Consider the following 16,079-nt stretch of genomic DNA (forward strand, 5'->3'; position numbering starts at 1 on the left):
GAGGGGGAGATGAACCATGAGAGACTATGGACTCTGAAAAACAAACTGAGGGTTCTAGAGGGGAGGGGGGTGGGGGGATGGGTTAGCCTGGTGATGGGTTTTAAGGAGGGCACGTTCTGCATGGAGCACTGGGTGTTATACGCAAACAATGAATCATGGAACACTACATCAAAAACTAATGATGTAATGTATGGTGATTAACATAACAATAAATTAATAAATAAAAATTAAAAAATAAATAAATAAAACTAGAATGAGCTTTAGTGTGGCACTACCAATGGCTTCCTGAAATATTGGTATATCTTTAAACATTAACATTTAGTTACAGTGCTGAAGGCTTTCTGGAGAGTTTTTAAGTCTCTCCCTGCTCCACCTCTGAATAAGCAGGGCTTTCCTTTTATTTCGGAGCATGCAATATCTGTTCAAGAGGCGAAATGCATTGAAATAGCTCCATACTGGGTTAAACAAACAGCTATATATTTTCAGTCCATCCTCACAGGATTTTCCAAATGAGGTAGAGGGGCCACTTTAGAAACGATCCAGAAATTCAAAGTGGTACCCCTGGAGCTTCTGTTCTTTGGGATGCTAGGAAAATTCTAGGGAGTTTAATTTCTCCTTCAAACCCCTAGGCCAGTCTACATTGTTATTATTTTATCCATATCCTATTTGTCTTACTATTTTGGAATAAAAACATAGCAGTGTATGAAGAAAAAAAATATATTATCCATGAAAATACCTCAGAGGTCTTTTATAAATGCAGATTCTCAGGCCAGAACACCAGGCCTAGGGAATCAGAATCTCTAGATATGGGGTTGGAAATCTGCTTTTTTAAAAAAATAAGTTCCTTGGATAATTCCTTATCCAGGAAAGTTTGAGAGTTTGAGAATCACTGCTCAAATTGACTAAATTGAATACTAATGCACTGAAAAGTTAACCTGGGGAAACTAGGAAGACTCTGATTTTATTTTACAATCCCATTCTAAGGGACTTCAAGTAAAGAACCAAGATCAAATATCAGAAGTCCATTAGCATTTTATTCTATCTGTAAAAACAGTCTCAAAATTCTGGTAACTCAAGTTACCACTTGGATAGACTCTAATTATCTAGGCAGTTTACCATGTGAAAATGCAGTTAGCCATTTACAAAAGCAATGTTTCCCTAGAGGATTCACCAGATCAACTAACAAAAGACACACATTCGGATTACAGAACATATCTCAACTACCAGTGAGGAAACTAGAATCAGATGTCAACCATTTTGTTAATTCTCATGGTAGTTTCACTTTTCTGCCATTAATAACAATCTCAGCACTAGCATTGAGATGCAATGTTCATTCTGTTAGATAACCTTGTTAAAAAATCATCTGAGAGTGTTACTTCAGGCATGTTATAAAATTGTTTCTAATACTATAACCAAATAGCCAGACACAATCCTGATGCAATCAGTCTCCCACATCAAGGATTTGAAATGAAATACTCTGTTGAAGCAGCAACTGAATCTTTCAGCTTAAGAGTTGAAAACTGCCAAGAGTAATTTGTTCATTACATTAAGGCTCTCAGCTGGTCTATAGACATTTAGAAGCCAAATGTGATTCTACTGAAAGAGATACTCTGGAACACTTTCTGATCTTCATTTAATCATCCTGAAGAATATATATATTTGTAGCCAGTAAACCACATTGTTAACACACTGTTTGCGGCTATCTAGACATAGTCTATAAAGACATAATTAAAGATTGGCTTACCATTAGTTTACTGTCAGTAAGCACTTTTGTGTATAAGATAAAAAAGATAAAAACAACCCTGCTAAAATTTAATAAAATTTCACCAAGATGAGAAACATCTTAAACTTTAATTTAAAAAATAAAAGTAGGGCGCGCCTGGGTGACCCAGTCAGTTAAGCGTCCCACTCTTGATTTTGGCTCAGGTCATGATCTCAGGGTTGTGAAATCGAGCCTTGCATCAGGCTCTGTGCTCAGTGAGGAGTCTGCTTAAGATTCTCTCTCCCTCTGCTCCTCCCCCACTTGCTGGCACCCTCTCTCTAAAATAAATAAATAAGATCTTTAAGCAAATAAATAAGTAAAAGTAAATTAGTTACATTGGAAATAATATAAAACTCAAATTGGGAAGAATTTTCAAGGAAATTATTAAAACAAACTGAGGGTTCTAGAGGGGAGGGGTGGGGGATGGGTTAGCCTGGTGATGGGTATTAAAGAGGGCACGTACTGAATGGAGCACTGGGTGTTATACGCAAATAATGAATCATGGAACACTACATCAAAAACTAATGATGTAATGTATGGTGATTAACATAACATAATAAAATAAAAAAAACAATTAGAATTTTTAAAAAATCCACATGATAGACTAGAGAATTTAAAACTATTAAATCACCCAGAGACAATTTCTATTTATAGTCTCAAAATAAAAGTCTCTTAAAAGGACTAGCTGTGTTTATCTTAAAAAGTCACCTATTTGCAACCCACAGAATGGGAGAAGATATTTGCAAATGACACTACAGATAAAGGGCTGGTATCCAAAATCTATAAAGAACTTCTCAAACTCAACACCCAAAAAACAAATAATCAAGTCAAAAAGTGGGCAGAAGAGATGAACAGACACTTCTCCAAAGAAGACATACAAATGGCTAACAGACACATGAAAAAATGTTCATCATCATTAGCCATCAGGGAAATCCAAATCAAAACCACACTGAGATACCACCTTACACCAGTTAGAATGGCAAAAATGGACAGGGAAAGAAACAACAAATGTTGGAGAGGTTGTGGAGAAAGGGGAACCTTCTTACACTGTTGGTGGGAATGCAAGTTGGTACAGCCACTTTGGAAAACAGTGTGGAGGTTCCTCAAAAATTTAAAAATAGAGCTACCCTATGACCCAGCAATTGCACTGCTGGGTATTTACCCCAAAGACACAGATGTAGTGAAAAGAAGGGCCATATGCACCCCAATGTTCATAGCAGCAATGTCCGCAATAGCCAAACTGTGGAAAGAGCCGAGATGCCCTTCAACGGATGAATGGATAAAGAAGATGTGGTCCATATATACAATGGAATATTACTCAGCCATCAGAAAAGATTAATACCCAACCTTTACATCAACATGGATGGGACTGGAGGAGATTATGCTAAGTGAAATAAGTCAAGCAGAGAAAGTCAATTATCATATGGTTTCACTTATTTGTGGAACATAAGGAATAACATGGAGGACATTAGGAGAAGGAAGGGAAAAATAGGCGGGGGGAATTGGAGGGAGAGATGAACCATGAGAGACTATGGACCGGAGAAACAAACAGGGTTTGGGGGGAGGGGGGATTGGTTAGCCCGGTGATGGGTATTAAGGAGGGCACGTACTGCATGGAGCACTGGGTGTTATACGAAAACAATGGATCGTGGATCACTACATCAAAAACTAATGATGTATTGTATTGTGACTAATATAACATAATAAAATTAAAAAAAAAAAGTCACCTATTTGTTAGTGATGTTTTAGTTTCCAGTTTAGTCAGCTTTAGACTACTTAAGATCCATAAGGCCTTTATCATTCAAAACAGTAATTGTTTGGGTAGATACTGTCATTCTCAGATAGCTAATTTAAGGGAATAAAGTTCAAAGAAAGAAGAGAGGAAGACATCATAACTCTGAAGTTACCATATGCATATACCTTGCACTGTGAGGAAAACTGAAGCAGCTGATGATCCTCCTTCATTGGAAACCACACAGTGATACTCCCCAGCATCGTTGAACTTCACACTCCTTAGCTCCAATGATAGGTTAGCCAAGATCCTCATTCTTGCTGGGTCTGCCTGTCTGGCATCTCGGTCATTCCTCTGCCAGGTTAGATTGTAATCCACTGCACTGATGACGAGACATGTCAAAACTGCTCTTTCTCCAGGAGTGACTGTAACATTATCAGGCACTTGGATGACTGGAGGGGGCTCTGTGTAAAATGAAAATATTCAAATCAAGAGACCTAACAGCCATTTTGCTCACTTACCGATGTGGTTTAAATATTTAATGGGTTTGTATTGAAAATCTTGTAGGGAAGGGGCACCTGGGTGGCTCAGTTGGTTAATCAACTGCCTTCGGCTCAGGTCATGATCCCAGAGTCCTGGGATCGAGTGCCGCATTGGGCTCCCGGCTCACTGGGAAGCCTGCTTCTCCCTCTGACCCTCTCCCCTGTCATGCTGTTTCTCTCTCTCTCTCAAATAAATAAATAGAATCTTTAAAAAAAAAAAAGAAAATCTTGTAGGGAAGATGCAGTATAAGAGAATTTATTCATTAATACATATGTCTATGACCTGAAGAAAATTATCATTTAATTAAAAGATTCTTACAAAGTAGTGCATATTCTAAAAAAAAAAAAAAAATCCATCTAATTTTTATCACATTTGCCAAACACTGTAGTTTTAAATGTATGTCTTTAATTGAAGATTTGAATGTTCTCTAATTTAAATTTTAAATTTTAAATTAAATTTTAAAACATCTTACTGTAAAAGTGAATAATAGCACAGGGTACTTGTAACCTGAAGACACCATGCAAAGAATGTCCTCCTTTAATCCTCAATGTAAAAAAAAAAAAAGTAGTGCTTGTTTACATACCAAAGCATACACATACAAGTCTAAATTTATAAATTATAGATGTGAGAATCAAAAAGGCATGGCAAAAGGATATGATTAGACTAATTTAGGATTGTGGAGTGAAGCAAATTTTTATTTGAGTTTTGAAGAAAGTAGCAATTATGGATTTTTTTAATTTAAAAATATTTAGTGTTTAAAAGAAAAGAGGACACAAAGTATGGTAGACAATAGTATACTAAGTATGACAGTATCAGCTTTAAGGAGAGTTACAATCTCATTAAGAAGACACAGTACAATAGCAGTGCATGACAAATGTTCCCCCAGAGGCATGAGGAATGTTTTGATTTAAGAAGGTTAAGTTAAGAGTAGGCGCAGACCTTTAATAAAATTGTACATAGAAAGCCATGCACACAAAAGGTATTGAGTAATGCATACACGTTTCAGATGTGGTTAAAAGCCACTTACTAGTTAAATATTTAGCCAACATTCTAGAGAGAATCACATATTACTCTAGTTAATTTGAGAATAAATACAAATGCCCCTCTAAAGTACACTCTGCCCAAGTGCTTTAAAATGACCTTCTGTAGCAAGCCATTATTCAGCAATAATACAGCAATAAAAACTGTGGTGAGTTATGCTAGCTAGAAACCCATGTGCCTGTTTTAGTTTAAATATGAAAGAGTATAAGATATTCAAGATCAAATTTTATTCTCCTTTATTCAAAACCATTTATAAGTGCAAATGAATCATAAGCCTAGAGAAAACGTGGAAGCAATATGCCAAAACCATAGTGGTAATCTCCGAGGGATAGAAATGTGTATATTTTCCGTATTTTTCTTTATATTTATCCTAGTTTTCCAAACATTTTTAGAAGAATAGATGCTATTTTAAATTATTTAAAAAACAAAATTTTATCATTTTGCTATGTTTTTTAAAATCTCTTATGAAAATGGCTAGTGAATCAAGTAGAAAGAGTACATGACAAAGAAAGTTCTGGAGTCTGGCTAGGCTTGACACAGAAAATACGAGATGCTTTGTTAAATTTGAATTTCAGATAAACATCAAACAATATTTTAGTATACATATGTCTCATGAAATTATTTCAGACACACTTACATGAAATTCAAATTTAACTGGGCATTCTATGTTTTTATTTGCTGAATCTGGCAACTATATGCTGCCTAGTTCTATCCCTAGGTATGTGACCTTAGAGAAGTCAACGATTAATTTAGGTTATCTTTTTTTTTTTTTTTTAAAGGGAGAGAGAGAGCCGGGGTGGGGGGGTGGGGCAGAGAGAAAATCCTAAACAGGCTCCACACCCAGCGCAGAGCCCAATGCAGGCCTCGATGAGGGGCTCAGTCTCACAACCCTGAGATCATGACCTGAGCCAGAATCAAAAGTTGGGACGCTTAACTGAGCCACCTAGGCACCCAATTAAATGAGGTTATCTTAAAGACCCTTTCTAGTTCTAATGTTTTATGACTCTAACATACAAGATGGCATAGACCACCAAAGACCTGAAAGTGATAGTACATGCTTGTGTTCACATCTTATCAAGATTTTCTGAAGGCCATATGACATTTTGTATGGCTTTCTTTTCTTTGTTCTTTTGAAACAAACTTCTTCAACTAGACTAGGTATTTTTTTGAGATTTTTTAGAAAATGGGAAATCTCAATTAGGTATGTAGGGAATGCTGGGCACATGCCTAGATCCCTCTTAAGGACCAAGGCATTCATTTCCCTAGCTGCTATGCTTGCTGGCTACATATAGCTCATAGCCAAGGGTGTTAACCTGCTCAGGGTAAGACCCCTTGTCCAGGGTAGCCCACATCCAGTGACCACTTCATGAGGAAGCAAAGGACCAGCTCTCTTGCCTCAATTCAGGACCATGACAGCCCCAGAATTCCCTGTGGGATCAGCTAAGGTCCTAGTAGTGACTACACAACAATTTAACTTCTTCCACTTGTTACTCCCTTATAGGTGCTTTTTCCTAGAAAACTCCCCAATAACCCTCTTGCATACAAACCCTGCCTCAGAGTTTATTCCCTCTGCAGACATAAATTCAAATATGTAAAATGCCAACTTTCTAATAACATAACCGGTAAGATTTGAAATGACATACAATATCATTGCTGCATAAATAACTAGAGATAATAAATATTATACACATGGAAATATTTATTCATGCATAAATAAATTTGCCGAGGTTGGAGGAAATGATGAGGGAAGCCGAGATAATGGAATACCTAGCCTGGTGCTGGAAGTTAGCTCTTCCTAAGTGAAACAACAACTGAGGCTAGAATAAGGGAACCAGAGATGGAACCTCAAAGCCTCAAAACTGAAACAAGAATGACAAGTATAGGCCTTGTGGCATTAGGTAAAGACTGCTGGAAGAGAGTACAGGGATCGTCTCACTCCTTATCCTTGTAACCATAATGGGCCACTTGCCTGCTCTGGGCTTCAGTTTCTTTACCTACAAAATGATGAGGTGGTGCAAGATTATTTCCAAGTCTTATCCCGTTCTAAAACAATATCCTATAATTATAATTTAAGATTCCCTGTCACTGACATGCCCCCAACAAGACTTCTTTATTCTTGGTATTTTACTTAAACCCAAAATTATAGTACTCTATGTGTATGCATTGGGGGAGAGGCATTGTGTTAATAAAGAAATTCAGTAAATTAATGTAATTTGTAATAGTACTAAACTAAATTACTAAATGTCACTTGAAAAGAATGAGTTTTTCATGCTTCTGCAACCCTATTCATTTGTTTCTATGTGTTTATATTCAATAAAAGTACAATGCTTTTTACACCCATTTTGCATTTAAGACATTCAATAATCAACATTTCGCATGAACCAAAAATCCTTAAACATGTCAACTAGAAGAAAATGCTGGAAAAATTGAGGTAACCTATTAGTAGAACTTTAGCTTTTCTTTAAACTGCTCTTGGGTGCCCTTTGACTTTACAAAATAAATTAGTGTCCATAGTGACACACGAACATCACTATCCCATAATGCCTTCATTATTAACACTCCTTTCCAAAATATAAGATCTAATTATCCTGTGAATTTGCACCTGATCCCAGTGGGCTGGTCAGGTAACTGCTGGGATCTCAGCCTAGGCTAAGAGAGATTCAGAAGTGGGTGGAGGTTTCAGGCAATGGTGAGCCCAGAAAAAACTATCTACTCTTCCAAGTCCAAAGGGGCACTTGCTTGTTACTTCTGTGGTTGTAATCATTGCCATTACCATCAGTGTTTCTGCTCCTTCTTTCCTAATTGACCGAATGGGACACGATTCCTGAAATCTGGCTTGAGTACAGTATAATTTCCTGATACGACTGCCTGGCTAGTACAAATTAAAGTAGAGGGGCATGTGTACAACACGCATATGGAAGTTACTGACACCCAGAGCCAAATTCTTAACAGTTCACAAATTCGTACTGGCACTTCCCAGTTGTTTATGCAAGATGTTTAAATCCACTCACTCAAATTTCTTTCCCTGTTGTCTTTCCCTTAATTAATATTGCTGGGGCGGGGGGGATAAAAAAAAACCCAAAAAATCTCAAGTGCTCAAGTGTTTGTTTTCCCAGAAGCTGAGGAACGTTGACACAATTCCAATGCCTTTCATAATTACTGGAGATGAAAAAATGAATAGTTTATGATGCATGTCAACGAAATTGTTTCAGGAGACAAACTTTATTTTTCTAAGAATAAGAGAATATAAATAAATTTACTCCAAGAAGAACATGCTTGCATGCCTCTGTTTTAAAGTTCAGCTTGGACTTATTGATAACAAACATAAATCCTAGACTTCTAAGCAGTCCTACAATTCTATAGTTTCTTTTGTCTTTGTCTCAAGAAAATGTACATTGTTACTAAAAGCAGATACAGACATTGTTATAAAACTCAGCAGCTACATTTAGGTCAGAATAGGGTTACTATTAAACACATAGCAACACTGATCTACAATGCAGGTAGAAAATAAATCAATTGAAACAAACTTTCCAATAAATTCTAGATTTATGCTGAGTAAGTGGCTTAAATCATGATCATTGGTTTAAAATGACAGTCTTTTTGTGTCCTGAGAATTCTAGGAGATTAGAGGAAAAAGTGATTTTTTTCACTAAAATATATTCTGCCTTATATATAAAGCAATGAGTTTTGCCTCTCATTTATTCATCGGAAACATACTATCTAAAAGCAAAATAATTAGCATTTCTTCCACTCTTCTTAATACCAATATTGCAGCCACTGAGGCCCTGTGTTTCTTGAACATGATCACTTTCATTATTGTCTTCAATTTAATGTCAGAATCCACTCATAAAAGCACTCTGCTTATTATTAATATGGGGGAGGAAAAGTGAAAGTTTTAACCCTGTTATTCTCAGAATAGAACTCTTCCTTTTCTTAAATTCTATCCCTTCCTTTCTCTAAATTTCTTTAAATTTTAATAAAAATGCTATATGGTCATTTCCAAAAATATTTATTGAGTCCCTACAATAATAATGATAATAGTACAACCACCACCACAATAATACCTAAGGTCTATCAAGTGTTTCCATGTGCCAGGCTCTCTTCTATGTGCTTTTACATATGCTCTCTCATTTATCCTCATAGTTTCTCCATGAGATAGAGACTGTTACAGATATCCTCATTTAACAGTTTGGGAACCCAAGGCCCTGAGTCCTTCAGTGATTGGCCCAAGAAGGTCACACAGCTAAGAGGTGGTGAAACCAGGCTTAGCAAACATCCCATTTCCATAGATGTGTTAATATGCAGGCAACGGAAAAGCAATTAGTGATAATTACCTGACACATCAAAAAATGTCTGCGCCCGTCCGGTCCCTGCGCTGCTGAGAGCAATGCATTCGTAGGCGCCTTCATCAGACAAAGTGACATTTTCAATCTCCCAGTTCACACTGGCAGATTCTCTGGGGTAACAAAATAGAAATCTTTTCAGTTATAACAAAAACAAGGCAAAGCTGAAAGTGGTGACTCCACTATTTTTTTTGAAATATTCATTATTAACACATTAACATGAATAACAATGTAAAAATAAACGGATTAAACTGCAGAGTTCTTTATAGCTTAGAAGGACACACCTTTTAATTAGAACATTAAGCTCTGAGCAAAAGGCACAACAAAGGCATAAGATATGGAGTTTGTGAATTTCTTTAGGGAAACATTTTCTGGCTGTGTCAAAATATAACATAATGAGTTAATAGAGAAACACTCCTTAAATCCTCTCTCCTTCCATATTATTTTCAGTTTGGGGTCATGTTCGGTGGGGGTTCTTAGCCAAAGCAATTCAACCAGGTAATTCATAAGTTTAAAAGTAGAAAATAGACTTTTGGATTCCAAAAAGATAAGTTCTCTTTAACTTTCTTATGAGTAAGCTCCACATAAGGTTACAGAAACTATCTGGTTCAACCTGTGTATACATTGAGAAAAGAAAATTATCAGTTTTATTATCAAACCTGTCATTTAGGTTAAAAAAAAATCCCTTTGCTATAATATTTATCCATTCACTTAATAAATACTATTCTTTGTCCTTTAACACTCTTCAAATTGTTTCTCATTCTCTGGAGGTGTCTTAGTAATAGATATATTTAATCCTAATAGATATTTAATATCTAATTAATAGATAAAAATATTTATAAGATTCTAGTAATCTACAAAACAGGCATTATCTTATTTTAAAATATAACTGAAAATTATAACTATTTTCATAATTTTTTTCTTACATTCACCCATAGCTATTTATAACCTTAAACATTCAAGACACAGATGAGATGAAAAGCCCATTGCAGAGTCAAGACACCTTCCACTGGAGTCTGAAAGTGGTGTGAGATATAATATCAGTAATGACTCCAGATCTCTTGCTTTCCAGACAAACCATACCTGTCATCAAAAAACCATGAAGAACTTACTGAGCTCTTAATGTGTATTTAGCATATTAGACTTTGTAAGAGAAAGTGAAGTCATAGGTTCCTGTCATCAGAAAAGTGAGAGAATGAGCAAAGTCATTGTTCCATATATTTTAGTAACCGAGAATATTCATTTTAGTTAGTTTCTTTTCAGTTGTGTATGCATTAGATGTCAGTGGTCCTGTCACATTCAGAAAGAAAGGGATTATGAGTTGACTCTAACCCCTAGTGATCACCTAAGCTATATCTTTTGTGCTTAATAGCAGTAAACTGAGCCCAGGTTTATAACTATCATTGTCTAGGAGGTACTGGTAAGTTCCGGGAAGGCAGGAGTTTGAAATACATGCAGTCATTTGTGTTTTCTGCAATGCCCACTTCACAGCCAAGCATATATTAGGATTCATCAAAAACTTAGACACATGGAAATTTTAGAACAGATAGTGGCAGTTCTTCCAGTCCCAAGTTCTCTGTTTTAGAAACAACTAAGTTGAGATTCAGGAAGAAGGATAAGTGATTTGTTCAAAGGCACACAGCCAGTGTTGGATTGCTTGAAGAATATTCTTTACAGTGATACTTGCTCCTCTCTTATTTATGAAATATTACATGAAAATAATTCTAATAATTAATAATAATTCTTGTACCATATCATCTTCTCAGTTAACATTAAAATTATATGGCCACAATAAGAAGTTTTGAAGGCATGGCCTTTGGAATAAGGAAAGAACATGTCAAATACAAATGTGTCCTGTTGCTCATGCAAACTAATTCTCTCTTACATCCCCTAGTGACCATAGCGACTCACATAACAAAGATTAAGTCACATGTCCCAAGCTGTTAGGAAATCTAGGGCAGGGATGTGTGAGTGAATCAGGGTGAGAGTATCAATCCATCACCACCCATGCCAAATTCTGTCTTTAGCCTCTCACAACCAAAGAGCTTAATATATGTCAGCAAGCCTTGTGAGATCTCTGAGCCACAGAGCTGGAAAAATGAGAGAAAGAATTCTTGTGGCTTACCTCCCAGGAATTGTGTGGAATTAATGAATTAATGTTTATAAAGAATCTCAAGTGTCTCTGAAATATGTTACTATTTAAACATGAAGCAGAATGGATTTGATTTCATCAGGAAATTATGTAGCTTCAACATTTGATACCCTGGTCAGTTACGTTGCTGGTTATTAAACATGGAGCTAAGGGAATCATCAAGATACACTATATAAAAAAAATAGCAAGAAATAATACAGTTCAATCTTTAAATAGTGGAATTTTTTTCTAAGGCTTTACTGAAGATTCCTGCCATAGTTTTTATTTAAAATGATCCATAAAGAGATAAAATATTTAGCATCTTATGGAAGTTATTTATATTAATATTGAATTAACAGCATATAAGTTTTGTAAAATAATTCCTAGAGTTTTTGCCAAATGCAGTTTGTTTCATTAGTAAGTTAAAAAAAACATTTTCCAGAAATCATCTTCCAGTTTTCAAGGTCTACTTAATTTTATCATAGATTATATTTATCTAAAAACAATCACCCATCTTCACAAGAAAGTCAGTGCCTTCTTGTCCACTCCCATTGATTGCTAAATGCAGTAGCCACACATACTCCCACTCCACCTGTTTCCCCAGCACACTCCCCTCCCCTAACCCCCTCCCCTTCCCTGCTCCTCCAGCGGCGCTGGCTTCCTTCCTATCTTTCTTTCCCACATGCCAGTCAGCATCTGCATTTACTGTTCCTGTTGTGCAAACGCTTTTCCCTAGATATCTGCATGACCATCTCTCACCATGTTTAGGTCTTTGCTCAAATATCCCTTATTTGAATTTCCAAATTGCAACTAAGCCAAAACCACATGCACCCCATCTACCAGAATTAATCTAATCTCAATTAATCTGCTCTACATTTTGCTACAACACTTAATCGGATTCACTTACCAGAACACTTTAAATTATGTTCAGAGACTTGCTTGCCCCAAGGCCAACAAACCTTAAACTTTTCTCTTTTGCAAGGACCCTTCCAAGATTTGGTACTTAACTTTTTATTCATAATTTTGTATTGTTCATCTTAACAAGAGATCCTTAAGGGGCACCTGGGTAGCTCAGTCAGTTAAGCATCTGCCTTTGGCTCAGAACATGATCCCAGGGTTCTGGGATCAATCCTGCATGGGCTCCCTGCTCAGCGGGGAGTCTGCTTCTCCCTCTCCCACTGCTGCTACTCCCCTTGCTTATACTCTCTCTCTGTCAAATAAATTTTTTTAAAAAACAAACAAGAGACCCTCAAGTTATATAAAATTCAATATCCTATAAAACCTGAATCAACCCTTGAATGAATTCTAGCATTTATTAAATTAACATATTATATATGTTTTCTGTCTTTCTCCATTACAATGTAAGCTCCATAAGGGCACAGACTTGTGTCTGTTTTGTTTGCTGCCATATTCTAAGACTATGAAACAAATGAAAATTTCCAGTGAAAAAGCACATTAAGTATCTATTTGTATTTAGATGTTTAATTTTGTCTATAATTGCTAATAAAAACATGTACGCACTTTAAATACTGGTCTACTCCAAGCGTAAGTCCATTTCTGACAAAGCTCAGGGTAAAGGGTAAAAGACTCTCAACAGAGCAGGGAATTCGGCCTGGCTGCAGATAGTATCCTGGGGTTTTCTTGGGCATTGTAACTTTGGGAGCATCTAGGAAGAAAAGAACATGGGCAACAAGATCACAATGTTATTGGGTACTTCCTGTTAATGCATTCAAAAGCTTCATACTTTAATTATTCCAGTAAATCCTCTGCATTCCAATTAATCTAAATCACTAAAACCCACTTTAATTATCTTTCTTTGTTCAAACCTTATTAATTTCTGGATCTCTCCATGGACCCCTTACTAAAGTATTCATTAAATCTAAGACTCTATTTTTAAGACACATTATTTTGGGGGCCACCAAGATAGAAAAGAAAAAGCTACCAAATTAGTTACCATACTACTTCAATTGTAGAACCTATTTTTATTTCAAAAATGTAAATATATGAAAAGAACCCACATGCCTTAGAATTGAATGCAAAAGGTAATTGTTTTCCCAAAAATAATGGGAAAAGTTGATTTTTAAGAATCCAATAGGTTTTATAGTATTCAGTTTAGGGGCTAAGACAACTAAACTTTTAATACTGTATATGAGGAAATACTGACGGTTCTATTCTCACCATTTGACAATGATTAAAGACTAGCTACACAGTTGTTTCTGAATTTCCCAAATTACAATCTTATGTATAAATGATAAATTGTTGTCCCTCAATCCAATACTACAATATTAGAAACAATAAAGATTTGTCTATCCACAACTCTAGCTATAGTTCTAAATTTTGATCAGAGTTGTCATTAGCCTTGAGAAATAGCACAAATATAAAAACTGAAATGCTATCTCATATCTCTAAATAATCCCTAATCTGTGATCTTATCTCTATATCATAGCAAATATATGAGTAACTAGCTTACCAATTAACTAACTGCCAACTTATCACATAAAGATAGAATCATCACCAGTTGTTTACAATGAATTACTGTTCACGAAGTAGGTTTCTGACAATCATATATAAATATTTAACCCATTTGGCCCATTTAGGTAGCTTGATCAAACATTACACATGTGTGCCAGGCTTTTTTTGGGGGGGTGGGGGAGTAAGAGCACCAGAATTTCCCAGTTCCAGTTCTCACACTGAATGAAGCAATCAAAATTTTCAGATCTGCAATCAATGAGACTTAACATGAAACTTTGAATGTGCTTCTTATGATTAAGAAAAATTGTGTTACCTAAATATAAATGCCCATCAATTCAATAACCCAGTAATAATGTGAAGATATTATTTTTTTACTTTATATTTCATTCTTTTAGGACCACATCACTCCCTTAAACTATCAATACTCCAGTGTTCAATAAAATGATGTCTCACCTGGGATGATATTAGAGAAGGAAACACTTGATACCCTCTGGAAAAGATAATCATCCTTATCATAGCCTGTGACTTTGAGAAAGAAAGCTTCATTTGGTGGTATAAAGTCAGAAATATTCCACAAGCCATAAGGTTTTCGGTCTGGGTAGTATTTAACAGGAATAGTCTTAAGAGAACTGCCTGAGATACTCAGAAGTTCAAGACGATCTACTCTGGCTGGGACGGAAATTCCAGAAGTATTCAGCAGCACATAGGTAGGTATTCCTATGAGAGAAAGGCTTTGTTATTATTTACAAGTAACATGGAATTGGGGTCATATATCAAATAAATTTTTGCATTATAATAACAGATAAGTATCATAAGTATGAGTACTACAAACTGTCTTACAAATTGTGGCTTAAACATTTACAGAAACTTTGGAAATCCTAATAATTATTTGTATGGTATTTTAACAATATGTATACATGGAAAAACTAAAATTGTGAATACTGTGTTACATGATGTTTAATAACATGAATATTTAATTTTTAAAGACTCACTATTTGTATCTTTCTAGTAACTGCAGCAATAAAATAAATGAACAATCAAAAAAAAAAGAAATTTGAAGAGTCACAGTAAGATTAAGCATTTTTTAACTATAAAACTATAATCTTGCACGAATAAAATAAGAAAAACAAGCTATAAGAAGTGGCAATAATTTTATCTTTGAACATACAATAATACATGATGTCTAATTTTTTTAGCTATTACACACATAAAATCCACATTTTTCACTTTAACAACAAGGCAAATTATAGATGTTAGTAAAAAGCCTCAATATCTAGGTCAGTAGTTTCAAAAGTTCAGTAAGTTTAGGAATCAACTGGGGTGCTTGCTACAGTGCATATTCCTGGGTCTAACCTAATTCAGTTCTAATTCAGGAGATCTGGGGTGGGTCCTGGGAATCCTATTTTTTAACAAGCTCTCTGAGTAATTTCAATATCACTGGTCTTGGGACTAGACATTGAGAAAAAATGACTAGGCCAAGAATACAATCATGTTTAAAGTAAAGATGCTATGTTTCCCAATTTTGTTAAATACTACAAAATTATAAAATTACAGAGAGTTTGAGAAATATTTTGCACTTGGATATCTATTGGTAATATGTACATACAAACCTTGCACCGGTCTGCTGACTGTTTTTTTGAAGTCCAGGGTGGGTTTTCTAGAAAAACCAGCTCGGAAATCAATAGTACTAAGGCCAGTGATGCGAACAGAGTGCCTTCCACTGCTAGAAGTCTGAAAAATGTTTAAAGAGAAATCCCATCAGTTGATCCAGGTTACCAGTACAATAAACACTAACCAGTATGGGAAACTACAGAGTGTTTAATTAGGACTGATGTCCAATAATTGAAGCTCTGATCTGGGTGTTCTAAACTTAACTGAGATTCTACATCTTAAATACAAGTTTTATAATACATATCCCAAGGGACTGCCCTAAAATAAAATTCAGTAATATACTGCAAGCCAATGTTAAAAGATAATAGGTGTTTACCCAAAGAACAAATAATCCAATCAAGAAATGGGCAGAAGACATGAACAGACATTTTTCCAAAGAAGACA

At 35.5% G+C, this 16,079-nt stretch overlaps 1 protein-coding gene across 1 annotated transcript in view; it reads right to left on the minus strand.

The window, feature by feature from the left end:
- The window catches only part of HMCN1 (hemicentin 1), a 478,487-nt gene that overhangs the window by 261,404 nt on the left and 201,004 nt on the right, over nucleotides 1–16,079 (minus strand). Inside the window, exons 7-11 of the mRNA XM_078078047.1 lie at nucleotides 15,635–15,755; nucleotides 14,478–14,741; nucleotides 13,074–13,218; nucleotides 9,413–9,534; nucleotides 3,683–3,958 (exon numbers count right to left, since the gene is read on the minus strand). Coding sequence (XP_077934173.1) covers nucleotides 3,683–3,958; nucleotides 9,413–9,534; nucleotides 13,074–13,218; nucleotides 14,478–14,741; nucleotides 15,635–15,755 — 928 coding nt within the window. The remainder of the gene's footprint in view (nucleotides 1–3,682; nucleotides 3,959–9,412; nucleotides 9,535–13,073; nucleotides 13,219–14,477; nucleotides 14,742–15,634; nucleotides 15,756–16,079) is intronic.

This window comes from Halichoerus grypus, chromosome 7 (genome assembly GCF_964656455.1).
Source record: "Halichoerus grypus chromosome 7, mHalGry1.hap1.1, whole genome shotgun sequence".
Lineage (NCBI taxonomy): Eukaryota > Metazoa > Chordata > Mammalia > Carnivora > Phocidae > Halichoerus > Halichoerus grypus.